At 44.9% G+C, this 21,878-nt stretch overlaps 1 protein-coding gene across 3 annotated transcripts in view; it reads right to left on the bottom strand.

Moving 5' to 3' along the window:
* The window catches only part of CPEB1 (cytoplasmic polyadenylation element binding protein 1), a 33,765-nt gene extending 11,887 nt beyond the window's left edge, over positions 1 to 21,878 (bottom strand). The window contains exons 1-6 of one of the 3 annotated variants that reach the window (XM_055002746.1): positions 21,841 to 21,878; positions 21,421 to 21,609; positions 8,030 to 8,247; positions 5,563 to 5,809; positions 5,336 to 5,449; positions 1,662 to 1,751 (exon numbers count right to left, since the gene is read on the bottom strand). In XM_055002746.1, the coding sequence (XP_054858721.1) occupies positions 1,662 to 1,751; positions 5,336 to 5,449; positions 5,563 to 5,809; positions 8,030 to 8,247; positions 21,421 to 21,574 (823 nt within the window). In that variant the 5' untranslated portion in view covers positions 21,575 to 21,609; positions 21,841 to 21,878. Of the gene's footprint in view, positions 1 to 1,646; positions 1,752 to 5,335; positions 5,450 to 5,562; positions 5,810 to 8,029; positions 8,248 to 20,506; positions 20,519 to 21,420; positions 21,610 to 21,840 lie in introns of those variants that run through there. The other 2 variants (XM_055002747.1, XM_055002745.1) reach the window with 2 other exon arrangements.

Below are 21,878 nucleotides of genomic sequence, written 5' to 3'. Positions count from 1 at the left end.
TGCTACACCTCTGAAGATGCCAGCCACAGCTGCTGGCGAAACGTCAGGAACTACAATGCCAAGACCACGGCAATACAGCCCGGAAAACCCACAACAACCAACTTCTGTGTCAGTCGGTCACTTCCAGGCCAGCAGAAGGTCTGCAGTAAGTCCATCCCCTGTTGCCTAGGAAACTGATAGATTGGTGCCAGGCTGTCTGCAGTGACGAACCAAAAAACGAACCAGATGAACCAGCCTAAAATTCATGGTGGTTCATCAGAAATGGGCTCTGACGAATCACCGGTTCACGCCAAATTTTGGTTCGTATTTCCGTTCATGCCCATCTCTACTCATAAGCAAGACTTAATAGCAATACCTTCTGGGTCTGCTAATTGGTTCTTGCTCTACCAATGTCTATCCTCTCTCCATAACGTTCATCGAGCTCAAGATCAGAACAGATTACTTTCTTGCCCAGGGGCACTCAAAAACTAATTCCTATGTGGCAGGTGAATAGCTCCAATGCAGGGAAAGCAACACCAACAACTCTCTTTACGCCGATTAAGACTCTTCTTCCAGTGTATAGAGTACTTTCTGCTGCACCAATACAGCCCCAATTTACCACTTTAGACACTGTCATCAGTGAAGACAGCAGACTAGACTCAACTGAGCAATTCTTGTTTTAGTTACAGCTGTGACAAATACCCTATACTTTATAAAGGTGTTCTGCCAACCACAGATATTTCCATGAATAACCAATAATCAAACCAGCCACCAAGGGTGCTTCTAGGGAGTAGGTGACATTAGAGAACTCTGCTGTTAGTCAGTCTGTGGTGGCCCTGATAGATTACTGGTCTGACTCGGTGCATTCAATGGACAGCAGTCCTTCCCGGTCCCAAAGGCACGGAGTCCAATTTGACAAGTGTCCCTCCCCATTTCCCCTATAGGGAGTCTAGTCTGAGCTTCAAGATAGGACCTGAAGAAGCTCCTTCATTGGGGAGACAAATTAAAACCCACTTTCCTAAGAACCTTCAGAGCAGAGTAAGAGAAGACAGCAATACAGAAGTGGGAAGGGCGGGCAGATACAGGATTACACCCAGCAACCACCCCTCTGGATCAGTGGAGACTGTTGCACTACCAGTTTGCACCCAAACCAGAGTTGTTCCACAGCTGCAATGGAAGTCCGACAAATCAGCACTCTTAAAAAGGTGGAGGAAGGAGATGTGAATGGAACCATTTGGGAGGCATTTCAGAGAGAACAATGTTAGTAACTGGAGAAGAGCTAGTGTGAAAGGCTGCAAAGGCTCAGTCCCCGTTACTTAAGCCTGCTTGTCCACAAAAAGGCACAGATCAAACCCCTTTGCTGCAAAGCAGTTTTATGCAGGGTGCTTTTAAGAGCCAACTATTATTGTTATTCCCTTCATACAGAGGACTGGGAAGAGTGGAGACTGGAGCAGAGGTTTCCATGTCCCAGGACCCCAGCCCTTTCCCCACCATCTTGTACCACCACCAGTGTACTGGATTCACCCAAGCCGACAAGCTGAAACGGCATGTGACAACCTACGGTGCGCTCCCACCGGCCAGTCACCAGCGTGCAGCCATGCTATCCCAGCAGCCCTCTGTGCGCTACGTAGCATGGATAAAAAAGGTTCCTACCCTGTCTGTATTACCTTTAGGCACATTACCTTTGGGAGGGCAGCGGGGGTGCTTGCTGTCCTTACCAGGCCACTCCACTTTCAGCGAGCCGAACACACGGAAAGTGCTGATCAGACCCGCTGCACAAGGGAGGAAAAAACCATCATCAGAGGCAACAGAAAAAAAATACCCACTCCAACACACAGACTGGGAGGAGTCAGTCCTCACCTACAGGGTTAACTGGGTGCCTGCCGGCAAGCCAAGGAAGCACTAGCTAGGCTTCCCAATTGCCCTGGCCCGATGAGGAATTCCCTGCCCACAGCCCCAACCTTGAGAAATTAAGCTGGGGGGAAATTGGCCGCAGGGATGCTCTAAAAATTTCCCCCCGTCTTTACTACGGAGGTTAGGGGAAATTTCTAGCACATCCCCCCAGAAGAGACGTCACATCTTTTCCAAACTCCACCCTCTCCCAGGTATGCCCCCCCTTCCTGATCTCCTGGCCATTTGCCTAGGCAGTGACAGGATCTATAGAAACTAGGATTCCTGATTGGCCATGCAATGCCGTTCTCCTAGGAGTACAACACTTCCCAGCAAGGGGAATGCACGGAGTTCCAAATCTCATGCTTGTGCTCTTGCCAGTGAAAGGCTACTAAAGTGAGGAAAAGGGATCTAAGCTTTTTTCCCTAAGAGTACGTTTTCTAGTGCAGGGTTCACCAAACAGCCATCACCATCTCCCCCAGCCTGTGGTCTAAGAGGCCTCGTTGGTCTCTGGACTTGAGGACAGGCTTGGAAGAATGCAAAGTCCAGGCTTACAATAACTAGTAAGTGCCTTACACACTACCTGTAGTCGTAAACATGTGCTTCTATGAGCTACTTAAGCTTCAGGTGGTCTAATGTCAGCCCTAGGATCGCTTGTGTACTGTTTCAGCATTTCTTCAACTTTGTATTGGATTTGTATTGTCGAAGGCTTTCACGGCCGGAGAACAATGGTTGTTGTGGGTTTTCCGGGCTGTGAGAGATCTCTGTCTTTTGGTGCTACACCTCTGAAGATGCCAGCCATAGCTGCTGGCGAAACGTCAGGAACTACAATGCCAAGACCACAGCAATACAGCCCAGAAAACCCACAACAACCATTTGTATTGGATTCTTACTAATGCAATGTCTTCGTAAAATTGTGTTTATTTACCCTATGGCATTGTTTAAGGGAAATGTCCTTGAAACTGAATGTGCTAATCTCACACTGTGTAATCCGCCTTGAGTCTTAGTGAGAAAGGCGGACTATAAGCGACATAAAATAAAACAAAACAAATTATACATGCCAATTCACATTCTCTTGGTTTTATTGTATTGCTTTAGTCTGTAGGTCTCTAAAGAATCTAAATACATAAATGGTATTTCAACAGGTACTGCCTAGACTCTTGGCTAAGATCTGCACCATAGGTCACTTCTACATTTCAGGAAAGGGCCACCCTCCTCCCCACAGCCTTTTATAAAAGTAATCAGGGGTCATTTCGTAGAAAAAGAGCTGGAGGAACTCATTAGCATAGCTCATTAGCATATGCCACGCCTCTTGCCATCACCGGAAGTGCGTCAAAAGTATAACTGATTTGCATATGCCCCACCCCCTGACATCACCTATTCTGGCTGTTCTGGACCCAATCCTGGCCATTCAGGCCCAAAATTGGGACCAAAATGGCAAAAAGGGGCTGAAAATGGCTGAAAAGGGGCCCAAAATGGTCAGGATCAGGCCGCTGATGAGCGGCCACCCATTAGAAGCCCAATCCGGGCCATTTCAGCCCCAATCCAGGCCGAAACAGGCCCAAAATGGCCGAGTCAGGTGGGAGGGGCCACCTGATGTGACCTCTTTGGTGAACTGCCGGAACTGTGTTCCTGTGCATTCCCCCTCGAAATGAGCCCTGAAAGTAATGATGGATTAAGTTTTCTATATTATTTTTTGTTTTGCTCCTATCTAAGCCTTAAGGACAGAGTCATCTAACACATGTTAATTTTCAATGTTTCTGAAACACTGTAGACTGCTTCCCCTATTCCTATTTATCTTTACAAGGCATTGCCCAAGACAGACTCCTAAGTTCACAGGCAGACACAGTGGTTGCCTCCCCATGGCTAGACCTCATTTATATGCTTTTGATATTTATATCCTATTTTTCTTCCAAATACGGTACACCCAGAGCATCTTGCCACGTTATTTTCCTCTTTCTTTTTATCCTCAGAAAAACAACCACTGTTCTTCTTCCCAGAGGAGAATCGCATCATGGATTCTCTCTCTCTTGTAAGACTACACTACCCAGGGAACCTTGCGGGACCACCTGACCCGTGCCCAGGCACCTTGTGTAGTTTCCCTCGAAGTTAAATGGCCACTCTGCCCCTGCCTACAACCCACTAAAATTTAAAAAAAAGGGAGAGGGAGAGATAAGATTTATGAATATGCATCAATGGCTAAACTGACTACTTATTTCCATAATAGACTGAAAGCTGAATCTGGGGGGAAATGGATGGACTTCTTTGATTATTTAGGCAGAAATTAATTGATATACAAGTCTGCATAACTAAAACTTGCTAAGAAGAGGGAAGGAGGGATGGAGAGGGAAGGAGAATTATGATATATCTAGGCTTAGGGATGTTAAATTTACAATGTTCTTGTTTATTAGGTCAATGTAAGTTTAAACGTACTGCTTGTTTAACTCCCAAAATTATTCTATATGCATTGTTTATGTACGATTGTATGAGTCAACTTAATTTGTAATCTAATACCTGAATAATCTTTTATTACACACTTATTTTCTTATGTTTTCTTGTCTTTTAAATAAAATTTAAAAAAAAGGGGAGAGGGAGGGACATCTAACCATAAAAGAAATTAAACTTAAATAGCAACATTACAGAGCCAAAAGAACGTTAATAAAAATACGGATTACATTAGAATAAAACCAAGAACCAAACACTTTTTTGACACAGCATTAGTGGTTTATAAAATAAACCAAGTGAATCCAATTTGCTTTTTACAGATCCACTTCCAATTATCTAAAAAATAAAATAAGTTTAAAAAAATTAAATTAAAAGATGATAAACCAAAAGCTTTTTTACTAACCATGGCATAACTTTAAAAAAAAAATCACTTAATTTTCCAAATGAGGTACTGAGTTACCATAAGAAACAATGAGGAACAGAAATATATTTTGGCCACACTGATTTGATTTAATGGGACAACTATAGCTTACATGCAAGTCTGGAAACGTTACTGTATTTTTGTGGGTATTCTTTTAAGGATTTATTGTGTACGTGTTGTAACACATTGTTGTTTTATGGACCATTGATGGAGACTTTGTCAAGCCTCCTCTCTACTACAAGATGGTCCTTAAGCAACCCACTTTCAACCCACAGGCCCCCATCTATAATATGGGGATAATACTGGCCTACCTAATAGGGTTGTTGTAAGGAAGACAAGATAATTGATGTGATGCGCACTGTAGAAATACTGAAGTACCACTGCACCACCACACGGGTTCCTGCAAGGAACTGCTTGAAGTTTATACCCAGAACACAATCTGATTCCAAGCCACTGACTAAACAGAATGGCTGTAGAAACATATTTGCCGATTCTGCCAGCTATGGGTACCCCGTTGCTAGAATTTAGCTTTCGCTCGGCTGCTTGCGGAGCCACCACCTTACCCCTCTTATCTTAAAAGACACCCTCAATGTCACTCACCTTCTGTGATATCCCAGGGAACGCCTCCCAGAAACACCTTACATGAATAGATGGGATTCTTGTACTTTCGTACTGGAAGCTGTCCACACCATGTGAAAGTTGCCTCGTTCACAGCTAAGAAGAGATGCCACAAAAAAGACAAGCTTCATTCAGGAGCCGGGACAGCTTCTAGCCTGTTCATGCCAAGACTTCCACCTCCCCGCCCAGCAGGCCTAGCCTTTGCTCACCTGCTGCCTGTTTGTGAAGCCTGGCTTCCCTTTCGATGTTGAACGGGTCGTCTGGACCTTCCGACAAGCTGCAAGGAGGCCATGTTGATGTTCCTGGCCGCTGCTTAGGCAAAGGGGCCGGGGTGGAAGCAACTGCCGCCAGAGCAGCTTGATCTTGGTTGAGGTGGGGTCCTGCTCCACTGAGGGAATCCCTGGTAATGCCACCGATAGGCAGGAATGGCAGAGGCGGGGAGATATGGAGGCTGGACTGAAAGGGAGACGGGTGTTAAAAATACCGCTTTCTGGACTGAGCACACCGTCAGTTCCTGGTTTGTAAATTTACTCAACAGGCATAAAGGGAATTTACGCTAAGTATCCAAGCGTGGAGTTTGGACTCCTCTGAAGGAGTCCCACCGCGTCCAAAGTAGTGGGATCTGATTTAATCTTGCTGCATTTCCATAGCTTAATAAAAGCAATGTTAGGAAAGCCGGTTTCAGAGCAAGAGGAAATTACTAGATTACCTAGCAGATCGTCTAAACCTATTATTAAAAGCAATGGTGAACAGTCTTTCAGCTAGCATACTGGGGTTGGGAAACCCTCACAGATGATAATTCTGACCTGATCTTAAAATCCAGAAGCATAAAACTATGACAGTCTGGCAACTCTTGGATTTTAGGTGTCCTTGCAATAATTCCAATGACAGCGTTTGGTAAGAGTTGCCAACCTATTATTGCTAACTCTGTATTAAGGGTCTTATCCGAAATGTGCATTGAACTAAAGGGGCGATTGCTCGTGAGTGTATTTGGGCTCCACTCAGCTACAGTGTGCCACTCATTTATGTGAACCTGGCTGCTGTCATGATACAGCTAATAATGCAGGATGCCTGACTCAACAGTAATAATTTGGAGTTTCATTTGGCTCTTGGAAAATAACCAACTGTCATGATCTTTGGGATAAAAAAAGAGAACTGGGGTCTTGTATTCGTGTAGAGTCTGATCTTTAATGATCCTACTTAAGAAGCTTCTCTAGAGGTGTAAGGGCCAGAAACATCAATGAGAGCAGTGATTTTTTTTGTGCAGTGTTTTTTCATAGTCACTATGGAGTAACTGTTACGTATTATAATGCTCTTACTGCATCGTAATCCACCTTGAGTCTCAGTGAGAAAGGTGGACTATACATGATGTAAATAAAAATTTAGTGTGTCTTTGTGTGGCGGGGGGAGAATAAGAAAAACCACAGCAGTCAACTCTGTATTGGATTCTTGCTACTGCCATGTCTTTGTGAACTTGTGTTTATTTACCCTATGGCATTGTTTATGGAAATGTCCTTGATACCGACTGTACTAATCTCACACTGTGTAATCCGCCTTGAGTCTCAGTGAGAAAGGTGGACTATAAATGACATAAATAAAAATATATCCTAATGGTCCCTTTCCCTATTCTATGTCTTAACAAATCCACATTCTAAATACTCCAGCTAGAAGCACATCCAAATTGAGTATTACAGTGTGTAAGGTATATATCTCACAGTAATGACACATCTAGTTTCTAGTTACCACCTCTCTTTTTAAAATAAAGAAGAAAGCATCTCTCTTTAAAAGAAAAAAGAAAACACAAAACTGCCGATTTCAAACCCTTTGCATCTCCTAAACTAATCTGTAATCCCTCCCAATTTTAGAGCAGTAAAAACGCTCCTTTGATCCACAAGTTATAGCACTCCTTGCCTTTTACAAACACAACAAAAAAGTCCTAGAATTTCCTAACATTTCTCATCCAGGTCTGGCAGATCAATGATCCGGAAGACTGAGGGCCAAGCTACAAGTGATGAATGACACTTGAACAGCAAGTGAACAGACTCACGTGTATTCCTCCCTGTTTACTTGCACTCCACTTGGCTACGTAATCGAGTGGAGTGCAAGTGGAGTGCAAGTGAACAGGGAGGAATACACGTGAGTCTGTTCACTTGCCGTTCAAGTGTCATTCATGACTTGTAGCTTGGCCCTGAGTCCAAAGTGACAGAGTTTAGGATTCTACACTCCTTTATAAACCATCCGAAGCAAGTTTCTACTGCAGGTTCTGTGCCTTCTCTCATAGCACCCAATACTTTCAAGAGGGATCAGTCAGGCCTAGATAAAAGAGAAACTGGGGAACAAACCATTTGCTCGAATGTCCCCCCCACCCCCGCTCCATTTCTCAATGATCTGAAGGGAAAGGAAGCAATATCCTTGGGTGCTTCTCTCCAAAACCCCATTAGCCAGCCTGTGATTCCACACACGTTGGATAATGCACTTCCAATCCTCTTTATAGATCATTTGGAATGGATTTTTTTGTGTGCGGAACAAAAAATCCACCTCAAACGATTGATAAAGTGCATTGAAAGTGCATTATCCAACGTATGCGGAATCAGTCAGCATTTCTGTAAAACTTTGCATTGCTCTGCTTTGCCCTGACTTCCCCCTCCTTTCCCCAATGAAAGGAGCCACACTTACAATTAAGTCTGAAAGGTGGTCGGAGCTTGAGCTGAATCCACTGGTGTCGGAGTCTGCAGGGCTACTGGAGCGTGAAAACAGGAGCGAGCGAGCGCTGTCCAAATGGGAGTTCCTCAGAGTTGGGGTTGAAAGATTGTCCATCAGCTCAGAGCCGATGGGATCCAGCGACAAGAAACCCAAAGGCGGCTTCCCCAGAGGATTGCCAAGCATGTTAAGGACTGTAAAACGAAGCAAGAACTCGTGATTCATATGCACCTGATGGATCATCCACTGCTCCCATTAACCAGGCAACGCACATCAGCTCAGGGACAAATCACCTGGAATGCAAAATTCCATCCCATTCTCTAAACCTGCAAATAGCAGGGCATCATCCACAGGGTTATGCTGGATTACTCCAATGTAGGTGCACCTCATCTACCCACCATGTTCTCACGGATGTAAACAATGCTGCGAACTACGTAAGAAGTTTTAGTTGTCCTCCACCATGCCAGCCTATGCATCAATGCACATGGCACCCTACCACCTATATTTTGCAGTGTCTCAGGAGCTAGACTCCTGCACTGGGCACAATGCACACTCAAGTCCCATCCCAGACAGCGCAGAACAAACATCTTCAACCATTCCAGAGTTGGGATCTACTTTTCACCCACCAGATGGCAGCGTAACAACTATTCCGTTGCAATTAACAACAGGAAGTGACACCACATTGCGTGACAGGAAGGAGGAGGAGCAAACATCATGACCTCATTAGCAGGGGGCAGACTCTATGTCATGAGTGCACATGAAACATTGGAAAACTGACCGACAGGAAAGGCCAGGTCAGGCGGACAGAGAAGGAAAAATTTCTATAGGGAAAGTCTCTTAGAACCTGCTTGCACTCCAAAGGAAGCCTCTCTAAAAATGAATAACTGTGCCATTCCTCGGCATCTCTAAGAAGACAGGTGGACCAGTACCTTTGCGCTTCACATATGTATGCTAAACGCTAACTAACAGCAAGTCCTTCCAAAAAAGGAAGCCAAAAATGTCATAGCAGAGTTGACCCACAGGTTGTGGCCACTTAGGTAACTAGATACCCAGGCACACCCATTTTGCTCCAAGTTAAGACTATTATGCTGCAAATAAAGTCCCATTATCTAGGAACTCCACACATATGTCAAATAATATGGGAATCTCCCACACAGCCCTCTTTAAAGCATTACAATACCTCTGCTTCCTCATCTTTCAGCCACCGTGGACAGCTCTGAAGCAAGCACCCAGCAGAGGCTTGGCTATCACCCGTAATGTTTTGAGCTCAAAGACAAAACTGACGGGTCAATGGATAAAAGTCTTCTCAAACTGCACATGGTTGCTCTTTCAAAGGTTGCTCTCTTCCCTCAGGAGATCTCACCCATTCCCTTGCCCTCCTACGTGTGTATCACTACCAACAGTCACACAGCACTGCCTGGCCAAACACCTACTGAAGGCTGTCTATTCCAGCTACACCCTTGCAGCAAAGCTTGGTTTCGAAACGTGACGGCACTGCCAAGACATCGGCATTCCCTTTACTCATCCTTTATGAGCACAGAGAAAAATATGCTTGCTTTCATGAAAAGGGGGCTTTACTGCTAAAGAGTATCAAACAGAAACAAAGCCGGGAATATAACAATATGTATCTCTATTCTATTAAAGTACATTTAAGTGCAAATAGCAAAAGTGTTATAAACAGTGTACATAAAGCAATAAATATATCAATCACAATCCGTCAATGTCCATATATACATTCCACAATGGGAGATCCCAGGAAGGGGAGGTGGAGTTCCAGTTGGAAACAAATTTCCAGGAGAGTTCATAAATAATTAAGTCATAATCCATGCATGATGAAACCATTAATGCCGACGGTCCAATGTGTGCACTGATGTTTCCAATCCCGTTTCGTGGCAAAAAGGCACTTCTTCATGGGCATATATCTTCTGGAAAGTAGTAACTCCCGGTCCAACACACTCCCGGATCCAATACACAATCAAAAATTACGACGGATGTCCATCGTAATTTTTGATTGTGTATTGGATGTCCGTCGTAATTTTTGATTGTGTATTGGATCCGGGAGTGTGTTGGACCGGGAGTTACTACTTTCCAGAAGATATATGCCCATGAAGAAGTGCCTTTTTGCCACGAAACGGGATTGGAAACATCAGTGCACACATTGGACCGTCGGCATTAATGGTTTCATCATGCATGGATTATGACTTTTAATTATTTATGAACTCTCCTGGAAATTTGTTTCCAACTGGAACTCCACCTCCCCTTCCTGGGATCTCCCATTGTGGAATGTATATATGGACATTGACGGATTGTGATTGATATATTTATTGCTTTATGTACACTGTTTATAACACTTTTGCTATTTGCACTTAAATGCACTTTAATAGAATAGAGATACATATTGTTATATTCCCGGCTTTGTTTCTGTTTGCTCCTACTAACCGGGTTGTCTCCCTGAGTTTTGCCCTGCAAAGAGTATCAAACAAACAAAAGCTCAGTTGGTAAGACCGGCAAAGTCTCAAGAATGTCGCCTCTCATTAAAAACCAGTTTCTAGCCCTCATGAGCTCAGAGATATTCTTGGAAACATGCAGTGTCCTTAAACTTCTGTAATGTTAGGAAGTGGCGCTTTTGTATACTCCAAGGCCTCTCTGGCAACCACACACTCCGTTTTGCCCACAGAGCAAGGTCTACATAGTGTTGACACCGAGTTCCCCAAAAACTCCAAACATCCAAGTTCAAAAACAGAGAATGCATCCGGCACAAGTCCAAAATGATTCTCTGGTCCCTTTTGGCCTTATTTATGCTACCGTAGTATTGCTAAACCCATTATTTTTTGCATAAAGATCCTCTTTATTCATTTTTGTTTGCATAAAGATCTTGATGTATTTGTGCACCAAGTCAAGTCTTCCTTGTTAATGGCTAACATAAACTCTGTATCTGGTGAGGGTACAATACATTTGGCTTGGAGCTGCTTTGGCAGCTCCTCGGGTAGCTTTGTCATATAGAACGCAACCAACCTGCTAATGCAGTGAGCCCCTAATTTGATCACGATTGAGGATAAGAAGTTTTGATGGCAAATTAGCACAGAAACGTAGAGAAACTCAAGACTCTTTTAAAAAAAATCCTGGTTATTGACTCTCTGGTGTTCCTTAGGACAATTATGGCAAGCTCTGGGGAAACTTATTCCAGTCACCAAGTACACAGGCGGCCAGTGATTTTTGTTCCGGGGGTCCTGAGGGAACAGGTCACCACGCAACATCAAATTAGCAAGAACTCAGCATCTTTATTAGAGTTTAAAAGCTCGGTTTTCAACTCTTCCTTGTTCAAAGCAGTTTCTTTGGATACAGGAATTCAACCTTACAGAAGATGCTCGCATTCCCTTATCCTCCTCCCACTGGATATTTCCTAAAAGAAACTTTTCAGTACAATAACAGTGACTCAGTTAAATCAAAGCCATCCCAGAAAAGATTAACACTTTTGGAAGCCTGAGACGGGGTGGGCGCAACCACAAAATGGCTGCCACAGAGGTGGAGCGCCATGCGCATGCACACATACACACAAAACCCAAGTGCAGGGGAGAAGAGGGGTAATTTTTTAAAAAAATACACTGGGAAAGAGGAGCAAGAGAATAAAACAGTGGGGTGGAAGCTGCTGCCGAAACAACATCTGCACAGCCAATCATATCTCAAGCAGCCAATCAGAAGCCCTGCTGGGCAAGGGAGCTACCTGGTTCCCACCCACCTTCTAAAAAAACTAGGGAGCACACCAGGAAAGCTGTCAGTGGGTGCCATGGCACCATGCTGAGGACTCTTAGTGTAGATAATACTGATGTTTATAGACATCTGACTTAACATAAGGCAGCTTCACGCGTGTGCAGTTACCATTCCACACCTTCTCAAGAGTAGCTTAAGAACCTTTGAAACAGTAAAAGTTCAAAACCTTTTTTACAAGTTTGAGTATGCAATATCTATATTGGCAATCCAATGACGGATAAAGCAACGCTTGTCTTTTGCAGGAACTGAAAGGCTTACGACACAGGCAGCATCTTCCACACTTTGGGAAGTTTTACTTTTAACTTTCTACCAATTTAACTAGGATGGAACCTAGCTTAATGGACTGGGGAGGGGTGTGTGGCTTTTTAAAAGGACTGGCATTCTCTTAATTATTTTTCAAAGCTCAGACGTGGGAGGATTTTCAGCAACATATTAGTGAAGAGATGTCAACACATCCATGTTCAAGAACTTTGTCAAATAATTCGTCAAGTAGCTCTAAAACTTCAACATGATAGAGCTGAAACAGTTTTTCAGGTGCCCTCCTTTTAAAAAAAATTGGTTCAGGTGTAGGGGGCTGTGATTGTTCCCTAAAGAAGCATCCCATCCACTTCTTTAGGGAATACAGTAAATAATTTAGCTCTCTATGCCATATTTCGCCACCTTTCTTCTTAATGGCTGGTTTCAAGCTTCTGATGTTAAAATTTTTTACTTGCTAAGACAATCTGTTTGGCAAAAAAATCACCCCCCCCTTTTTTAAATCAACTTAAGTCACGTTCTAATCTGAAATATACACACTTCATCTAAGTTTCTGTTACATTGCTTTTCATAAACCAGCTTCCTGAAGGAACTCGATTTCCCCTTCCACCTCCCTTTTAACCAGAAATGAAATCCATCCCCCATCTGAAAAGCCCCAACACCTTTTGGAAAGACAGCCTCATCTCGAGTGCCCCCTTCTGAACCCCAGGTTGACCCATTCGTCACTCACCAACCAAGGTGATCAACACAAATTGGCATGAAAGTAAATAAACTAGCTTAAACCAGTGGCACAGTTTAAGCTAACCGTTTAATTACAGAGCCCAGACAGCTCAACCCCCATGAAGCAGTTTCCCCCTCTTGTTACAGCACCGTTGTTCTAATTCCACAGTCCAGCTTAAGAATATTAGCTACATGAAAGCAGACCGCAGTCTCGAGAGTACACTGTCGGAGCTAACAGCCAACTGAACTGCTAACAAATCTGGCTGGTTCAGAGGAGATGATATGGAAGATACACCTTTCTACAGGGTACGGAGACTGATTTTTGAGGTTTACACGCTTACCACTTTCAGCATAAAACGTAACGTACTACGGTTTTCTCCAAACGGTCTAGGAAATTTGCATTCACGAGGCAAGATAGCAATTTAGTTCGGAGTTCTTGGGCTCCAGGACTAGTATCAAACCACACTGTAAAGGCTCCAGAGAACACACACACATGGTTGTTTTCTCAGTGACATCTGCAGAATAAGCTTCAAGAAAGATGGAACAGTCAGATTTTTACAGATTTTTGGTATGCAGCTACCTGAACTCACAGTGTCTCCCGTGTACACACTTCCTAATCCAGAGAGACATCTCATAGAAGGAGAATGAAGCAGGTCTTTTCTGTAATCAGACACTATCCTGCTCTGCCCAAGAACAGCCACTCCCCAAAGCTGGCAGCGGGCCAGACACCACCATTTGTGACTCAGCTGTTTTAATAAATGCAGCAGAGACCCACTATGGGAAAAGCCTGTTTCCCCCCCCCCTATCAGATCAAAAAGCACAGAGAAGAACACACTTCATTCCATCAAAAGATAAATTACTCCAGTGATTCAGAAGGCACCAGCTTGTGGGTTTGAGGCCTCTTCCAGCAAAAAAAGAGGAGAGAAAAGAGAGAAACACCCCAGAAAGGAAAATCCTCACGGCTATAACAAAATGCTCTCTTCCTAGACCTCTCTCTCCCAAATGCATTTAGGGAGAAATAGCAACAAGCAAGGCAACAAAATGCAAACAAGAGAGAAGAGAAGCAGCTTTCCACCAAAAGCAAGGTTAATAAGACCAGGTGATGTATATGAAAAGACCAGCTGAGCCTTCCCCAGGAGCACTTTAACAGCAACCCAGGCAGGTAAGAAGTCAAGCAAAAGCAGGTACAGAATGACAACAATATGCTATACACTGACAGCCCCCCCCCCCCCCGCCCCAAACACATGCACGTCTATTCAGCAGCACCGAGTTCAAACAGGGCACGCTACTAATTAAAGCCTACAGCCTGAGTCGGCTGCAAGATGGCTGTTTGGGAACATCTATATAGAACATCTTTCTTCTCACAAAGAGCACGATGTGCTGTCTGAACACATCTGATGTTCAAAGGCCATGTGTTCCCGAGCTGAGCCTAGCCGGGTCCATGGCACACAGGGGGCAAGGGAGGGCCTTCGCAGGCCTGAACGGAGAGCATCGACAGAGCAAGGTCAGTGCAGAGAATCATTCTTGATACCACAGTATTTTGGCAGGGGGGGGGGGGGGAGCTTTCCATTTTGTCTTTTATGCAGAATCAGGTATGACTCAGGGGTTGAGATTCATGCAGTGCAGACCATGAGAAGGCCAAAAAACTGTAGGGAGGAAATAAAGGGGGAGATTTGACTGAAGGGACCCTACGACAAAAAGCAGCCCGACTTTCTAGCAAGGAATGATTGCTATAGCGGCAGCAGAAAAGTACAGAGGAACTCGCACCAAGCATCAGGATTTTCATATTCTACTGCAAGGAAACCCACATAAAGCACCGCGTCTTTTAACTTTAAGGACACGCAGCACAGACGTTCTGATTGTACAACAGACCCCATTATTATGGTTCAAACAGGACATTTGCACAAACCTAAACTTCTCCAATTAGACTGGGGGAGGGGAATCAAAACAAGAGGCACGCAGCCATAAGCCAGGCCAAGAAGAAATTTTTGCAGATTCATATAAAAAACAAGAGGCTTTTTGCAGATACTGACCGCACACTGCCAAGACATCTTCCTATAACAAGAAATGGTTAAAGAGGGGGGAGGATGAACTAGCACTGGCAGGAAATTAAGACTTGTATGAATTTACAAGTAATCTCTCTAATTAGGAGTGGCAGATAGACCTTCTACCCCATACAGGAGCCCAAATGCACTCAATGACAGGCAAAATAACTTTGCATGTAAAATAAATAGGGGACGGTTGAATTTTTCACGAACTAAAGCCAGATAACCCAAAGCATTACGATCTTAGAAGGGGAAGACAGGGCTAATGACTGCTTTGAACCATGAGACCAGAGAATTTACAGCACAGGGTCAAACTAGACACAAAGGGTTTTTAAAGAGTTGGGTTTGGATTCCCCGCAGCCACACAGCAGCTGTGGGGAATGGCTGTTAAAAAATAAAGGGGAGCCCAAATGGCCTCAGAACACTACTAAGGGGAGAGGAAGGGCTCCTGCCTTCCCCTTAAGCCATTTTTCCCAAACAGCAAGGAGAGGGTCTCTATTTTCACCGCTCTACATGGAGTATTCTGTGCATACGGAGCAGGAAAATTAGGGAAATACTTCCTGTGCTATTCTGACACAAGGAAATGGCCAGGGGGGGGGCAAGCAGGGGCTCTTCTTTCCCCTGCAGGGGTGTTCTGAGGCCGTTTGGGCTCTCTTTTATTTTTTTTAACAGCCATTCCCCACAGCTGCTGTGTGGCTGCGGGGAACATGAGCTGGGTCTGGGGAACCCTGCACGTCTAGTTTGACCCTAAGTCTACTGAAGTCAATGGCCGTTCAAAAGGGTGCATCTCTACTTATAGGACTGCCTTGTAAATTCATACCTTTAAAAAAAGCTGCAGGAAGCCACTAGGAGGCAAAATCTATGCAATGTTTATTAATACTAACCAAACACAAAACAACACGAAAGCTTTCTACTTGTTGGGTTATGAAGCAGGCTTAAAACCATGCCCTGAAAGCTCCTTCCCTTGAACATTTAGGCCTGATAGAGTTCTAGATTATACTGTTTGAAGATGTGTTGGTTAGCTTCAAAAAAAAGGTACAAGTGTGTTTTTTACTAAAGTATTCTGAATATACATCTAGGGCAAGTTTCCTTTATGCACAGAACAAGCTCTTGCTGCCCAGGACTGATGTATATGAATAGCATTAGCCTTCCCAGGAGGATATTCATTTATTGAAATGTTCATTTTTTTATTATCCTTGTACACAAAAAGCTTACACTCCTGTATAAAGCAGTGCACATCAAGTGGAAGCCAACACAAACATGTGTCACCCAGCACCTGCCTCTAGGGCAAAATACTCTACTCATATCCCATATATACTTTTTGCTTACAAGCATGAAATCCAACACAGCAGCCATTTTCCTTTCCTCGGTCCCTGAGATAACATTCCCTGCCGACTGAAGTGATTTTGAGTTTGTTTGTTTTTTATAATTGGTCATAGATCCAGAGGAGTTAGCCATGTGTCTGTAGTTGCAAAACAGCAAAAAGTCCAGTAGCACCTTTAAGACTAACCAACTTTATTGAGGCATAAGCTTTCGAGAACCACAACTCGCTTTGTCAGATGCACCTGACAAAGAGAGCTGTGGTTCTTGAAAGCTTATGCCTCAATAAAGTTGGTTAGTCTTAAAGGTGCTACTGGACTTTTTACTGTTTAGAATTGGTTTGAGTTTTTTAAAAAAATGACACAATTTTTTTTATGCTGCTTTGCTTCCTGACTACAGCCACCAAAGATGCTAGCAGTTTTTTAAAAAAATACAAAAACATACACAAACAATTAAAACCAAAACTAAAAGTATTAAACCCACATAAAACAGTAATTAAAACACAGGGAAGGGATGAGGGACCACTGAGGGAATGCCAGACAAAACAAAAAAAGTCTTCACTCGCTGGGGGAAGACAGTGACAGAAGGGTCGTGACTTTTTGAAGCAGAAATCCTTGAAAAAGACCCCTGGCAGGATTGGGGCAGGAAAAATGTGGGGAAACCTGCCCCTGGGAAGTCCTGCTTCGCTGCATCAGCAGTAACAATGGTACTTCCATAGGAAGGCTGCAAAGAATCCAGGCAGATGCCTCACTGCACTGTAAGCGGTATATTAAGCAAAATAAACGGATCCACCACAGTTGCAACACATGAGCATTTATGGTTCCATGCAGGAGCAGCCGGGAGCTTTTAGAATAAGTCCCAGCAGCCACTGCGTGCCCGGTGCCCAGCTCATCAGCAGCCAAACACTGGCACTGCAAGAGTGCAGATCAGCAATAGTATTTTTAGCATGATTGCTAACTTTTTGCACTTCCAGCCAGCTCCCTGAGGATTTGTACCGCTGAGTCATTATAGCAGCTTCCAAACTGCCGAGAACCAACAGCACAGCATCCATCCCTGGCGAGGCCCATTCCTCCGAGCCCATAAGCTAGGGTCTTCAGGCAAACTCTGGGTAATGCTGCAGCCCTGGTGCCAAGCACAATGCCAAGATGCCAGCCACTGCATCAAGACACAGTAAGGAAGCTGTCGGTTGGAAAACGGGCTCTTCCCTACAGCATCCAGTCTTCGCTTAGGAGAGCAGTGTCGTCAAGGCGATTTCCCCTGGTGACTTTGATGCATAAAACGCCTACTTAGGTGTCCCTCCCTTGATCTTGCTTGTTGAATCCCCTTCCTCCAAGAATATCTTCAGCAAAGACAATCTTAATAATACCAAAGCAACTAGCGCTTCTCTCTGGCACTCCCTCTTCCACGCCTCTGCAAAGTCATTGCAAGGCTTTAATGAGCAGGAAACATTTAAGGAGGGGAGATGGGGGGGGGGGATAAAAACCAGTGAACCAACGCTCACCTAATACCAGTCTCAACTCCACCCTTTGCTGTCCAGCTTGTTTTAATAATACTTTGCTCAAGACAAAAACAACAATAAAAGTCAGCCATCCAGTCCAAGTGCAATTGTGCACTTCCAAATTAAAAGTTGGAGGAGGGGGTAGTCTTCGTGCAACGTGATTCAAAGCCCTTTCATACCACAAGACGACAGCCGACACTGGCTGGATTCAGGGTTCGAACACACTACTGTTTAGGGGGTTGCTACTGGGAAAGGCGCTTTCCTTCTCGGCCAGAATATTTTTGTGGAGATTTAGTGGCTATCTCCTTTCACATCTCACCCTATTTACCCAGGATAGAAAGCCACAAGCAGCACACATTTGAACATCTTGGACCTACTACCCTCCCCTTCAAGGATCCTGCCACCCACTGACATAGACTTAACTAGGCAGTTGCTTTAACTCTCTAGCGTGGCCACCACCCCGACTATTTCACACAGGTTTTCACACCCTAAGTCTGGTTCTTTGAGGAATCCCTGCAGATGGCATTTGCTACATGCACAAATCTTTTGATCTTCTAACACTATTTTAAGTCTGGGAACTGTTATTTTAAGCTGGCAGAGGCCTGTTCTGACAGCCTATGTTTTCAGGCCGGGCTGGGGTTTTTAAGGCTGCATTTTTAAATTAATATCTTTTAATGTTCTATTTTTACTATTCTGTATGCTGCTTTGGGCAGGTTCCTAGAGAGGCAGCATAAAAAGAAAACCGGACATTCCGCAACCTAATCTTGCCTCTAGATACAGATTTCAGCCCCCTGAACAGCTTTAGCTAGGCTAAAAAATACATTCAATTAATCGCTTTACGTTTGCAACTGGAGGCAGACATTGTCCCAGAAGGCAAGCAGTACAATTCAATACCAGCTCCACCCATCTGCTCAAACCTACTTGGCAATTCCATATAGCAGACAGGCAAGGGGGGGGGGTATCAACTGTGGACTGAAATTCTCTCCCCCTGCCAAACATCCAGTTGGATGGACAGTTCCTGATTAATCAGAAAAGTTGCACACTGTTCAGTGTTTATTTTGGTTGGTCTTCATAAAAAGGAATTAGAAGTCTTCAGTTTGTGGATTTTGCTCTGGACCAATGTGGCTTACCTGTAACCTCCATCCAGTTAATGACACTTAAAAAACATTTAGCAAGAACATACCACAGCCGCCACCCCCCCTCCCCATCTAAGCGTATTTTGGTATCAGAGCAGCTTCTTGAAGCACCGCTTGGCTTAACTGACATTTTACATCCCTGAGCAAACAAGCTTTACTTACTGGAAGCTGATGAACTCTGCTCCTATCTGTAGAAAAGCGATTGTGCAGAAAGGTTTTTACAGCTTGTTGCCATTTGCAGTACAGCAAAAATGTACTTAGCGTGTACATTTTGCCGTTACTTTTAAAGCATCTCTTGTAAGCACAACGGAATCGAGTGCAGGCCAGTATTACTGAAGTGGCAAAAGGCTGTTGTTCAGGCAGCTGCGGGAGAGGGGGAAAAGCATTCTCAACTCAAAAGGATGATTAGGAGAGGAACTGGCTAAGTACCATATTACTGAATGTCCAAGACAACAGTTTAGCGTTTGAGGCCTCCAACACTGCGCACGTACTAGATGGAAATTTCTGCCAGTGAGGAATAACAGGGAAGGGGATAACCCTAAGAGGCTGGTTCCTTAGTTTGTATCACACCATTTCAAACTGCCTTTATGCTCCTGGTCAGCCAGCCGCTACAGTCTTTGCCATGCAAAGGTCTGCCAAAGCAGAAGTGAAGCTAGCAGCTGAGCCAAGTGCCAATACTGCCCCACCTTAAGATGTCTGAACACAACTCCTGCCCCGTACTGCTGCAGCTGTACAGTCTGTTGCAAGACAAGCAATGATGTTCTAAGCCTCAGCTAGAGGTCAAGGCTATTAAAACAATTCAGAGCCAGTCACAATTCATTACCGCATCCACAAGGCCCTCTTTTATGAATCAGTTTTTGCTCCCGGTACATTTCCAGATATCTTGAGATCACCTAACAGAACGCCACAATTCTTGCCACCCTCGGATTCCATGTCATCTAAAGCCCAAAGGTCCCAGTGGTGAGACTGCCATACACTGACAGACCGAGTTCTTGTTAGAAGTGCCGGCCCTTTAAGCAGCCGGTATTTGCAACTTCATGCTAGTTTCTCTGTGGAAACTGCACGAGAGCCGCTCTGTTACGGTGGAGTGTTTACCACCACTCCTGACCAGACAAGAGGCCAAGAAGGTGAAGGAAATTGAACTTTCCCGCACAGAAAACCTCAGCAGGTCAATGGGCCTGCTGCGACTAATTTCTGCCCACCTAAGACGGCTTCCTGCCATGCGACATCCATTTTCTTCTTGCATTTCTTTCGGAGGAGAAACTCAAGCTTTCTCTAAACACAGGTCCCAAGGGTATGAACAGACATGGAGCTGCTGTATACTGAATCTGGTCTATCAAAGTCAGTCTTGTCTGCTCAGACTAGCAGCGGCTCTCCAGGGCAGAGATCTTTCAAATAATCTACTGCCTGGAGATGCTAAAGATTGAACCTGGGACCTTCTACATGCAAAGCAGAGGAGTGTCTTCTACTGAGCCGCAGCCCCTCAGGGGCTACACTGTTACTAATGCCACCATCTTTAAGCGCACACAACTACTAGGAACTCCATCAAGCACCATATACACAGCCATGGCCTGCTTCTCTCCCAAGCTAGCACCTGTGAATTTTAGCTTTAACCCTGAAGAGCAAAGAATTCACTTATCCAGACAGGCTCACAAAATCATGAGAGGTACCTAGCCAATCACCCCTCTGAAGAGCACCGATATCAAACCTACCTGGGCCTCTCAAGTTCTGCTTCTCTGTAGCTTTCTAATATGTGATGCATAAAAGGTAGGGCAGGGCAGATAACCAAAGGGACAAGTGTTTAACACTGCCCTGTTCCAGGTCCAGGCAAAGCTTGGTTTCAAGGGAAACCAAGAGTTTAAAAATACAACATCCAGAACGACTAAAGCAGCCAGACAGATACAAAACAGGCACTCTAATATGGATGGAGCCCTGAGACGAGAGTCATCTCCAACTTGCCTAGGCAGAAGGCTTGGCTCTCAAGGCCTACGGTTCTACAGCTGCCCTGCTTATGAGCCAATTTCCACTGTATGTATCTTTCTAAAGCTCGTCTCTGCAATGGTAATAAGTTGATTCTTCCTACCACTCACTACAACACGTGTCTGCAAGACAAGCCCATTCTTGAGTATAGCTTTAGACCTCTAAGCTGAAGGGAGTGTTGGCTCTCAAAAGCTCATGCCTTGGAAATTTAGTTGGTGCTCCTGAACCCAAATCTTGCTCTTCTAATACAGACCAGTACGGCTACCCACCTGAAACTGGCCCTATAAGCGCATCAGTGAAACAAGCCAGCAATACTCCTTCCTTGCCTCCACTCCTTTCCCAATAATATTAATCAATACATTCACTGAATATTGTTATTAAAAACTTGTCTCTCTATTCTTGGCAAGGAGGAAGGCCAATTCCTGGCCCTTCCCCTCCCCCAGTTTCTGCTTCACCTTCCAACCTGCTCTGGTATTCTTGTGGGGGGGAAAGCACCTTGGTATTTTAGAACAAGCCGTCCGTGAATGCCGGGCACCTGCTATTTTGCTGGGAGGGGCTCCTAGTTACGAAGCTACACACACACACACACACACACAAAAGGCAATCCAGCAACTGTTGCTGTGCGTCAGCAGACTCACTCACCAGACGGCGTGCTCTGCTGGGCTGCAGCATCCGAATCCTGGGTGCTCCAAGGCCTGTCCCACCCTGGCAGGCTGAGAGACTGCAGTCCGAGGCACAGGTCGTTAGCGTCTGGGAGGGCGCGCGGAGACTCTTGCGCAGAAGGTGGGAATAGCATCCTGCTGGCCGCCGATCCCTCAGAGTCCTGGAAGTCTGATCAAGACAGGGAAAGGGAGGAGGGGGACACACGCAGAGGCTCAAGAGTTTAGGAGTTTCCCAGAGAGAAGGCAGCGCTCCCCAGCGACGATTTCTACAGCCGGCTGTCACGCCCCGGAGAGGGGAAAGAAGAGTGCCATATGGCTCACAAGCAGACCCACCTTCCACCCTCTATCCCGCCCCGCACTACTGCCTGGGCCGGCATGTGACCAGGCGGCTGATGCTTACCGTGTTGCCAGAGACGTCACGCAGCCATGCAATACGGC

This window comes from Eublepharis macularius, chromosome 18 (assembly GCF_028583425.1).
Source record: "Eublepharis macularius isolate TG4126 chromosome 18, MPM_Emac_v1.0, whole genome shotgun sequence".
Classification (NCBI taxonomy): Eukaryota; Metazoa; Chordata; class Lepidosauria; order Squamata; family Eublepharidae; genus Eublepharis; species Eublepharis macularius.
Note: the sequence above shows the minus strand (reverse complement) of the source record. Positions and strands in the feature narration are given on the sequence as shown.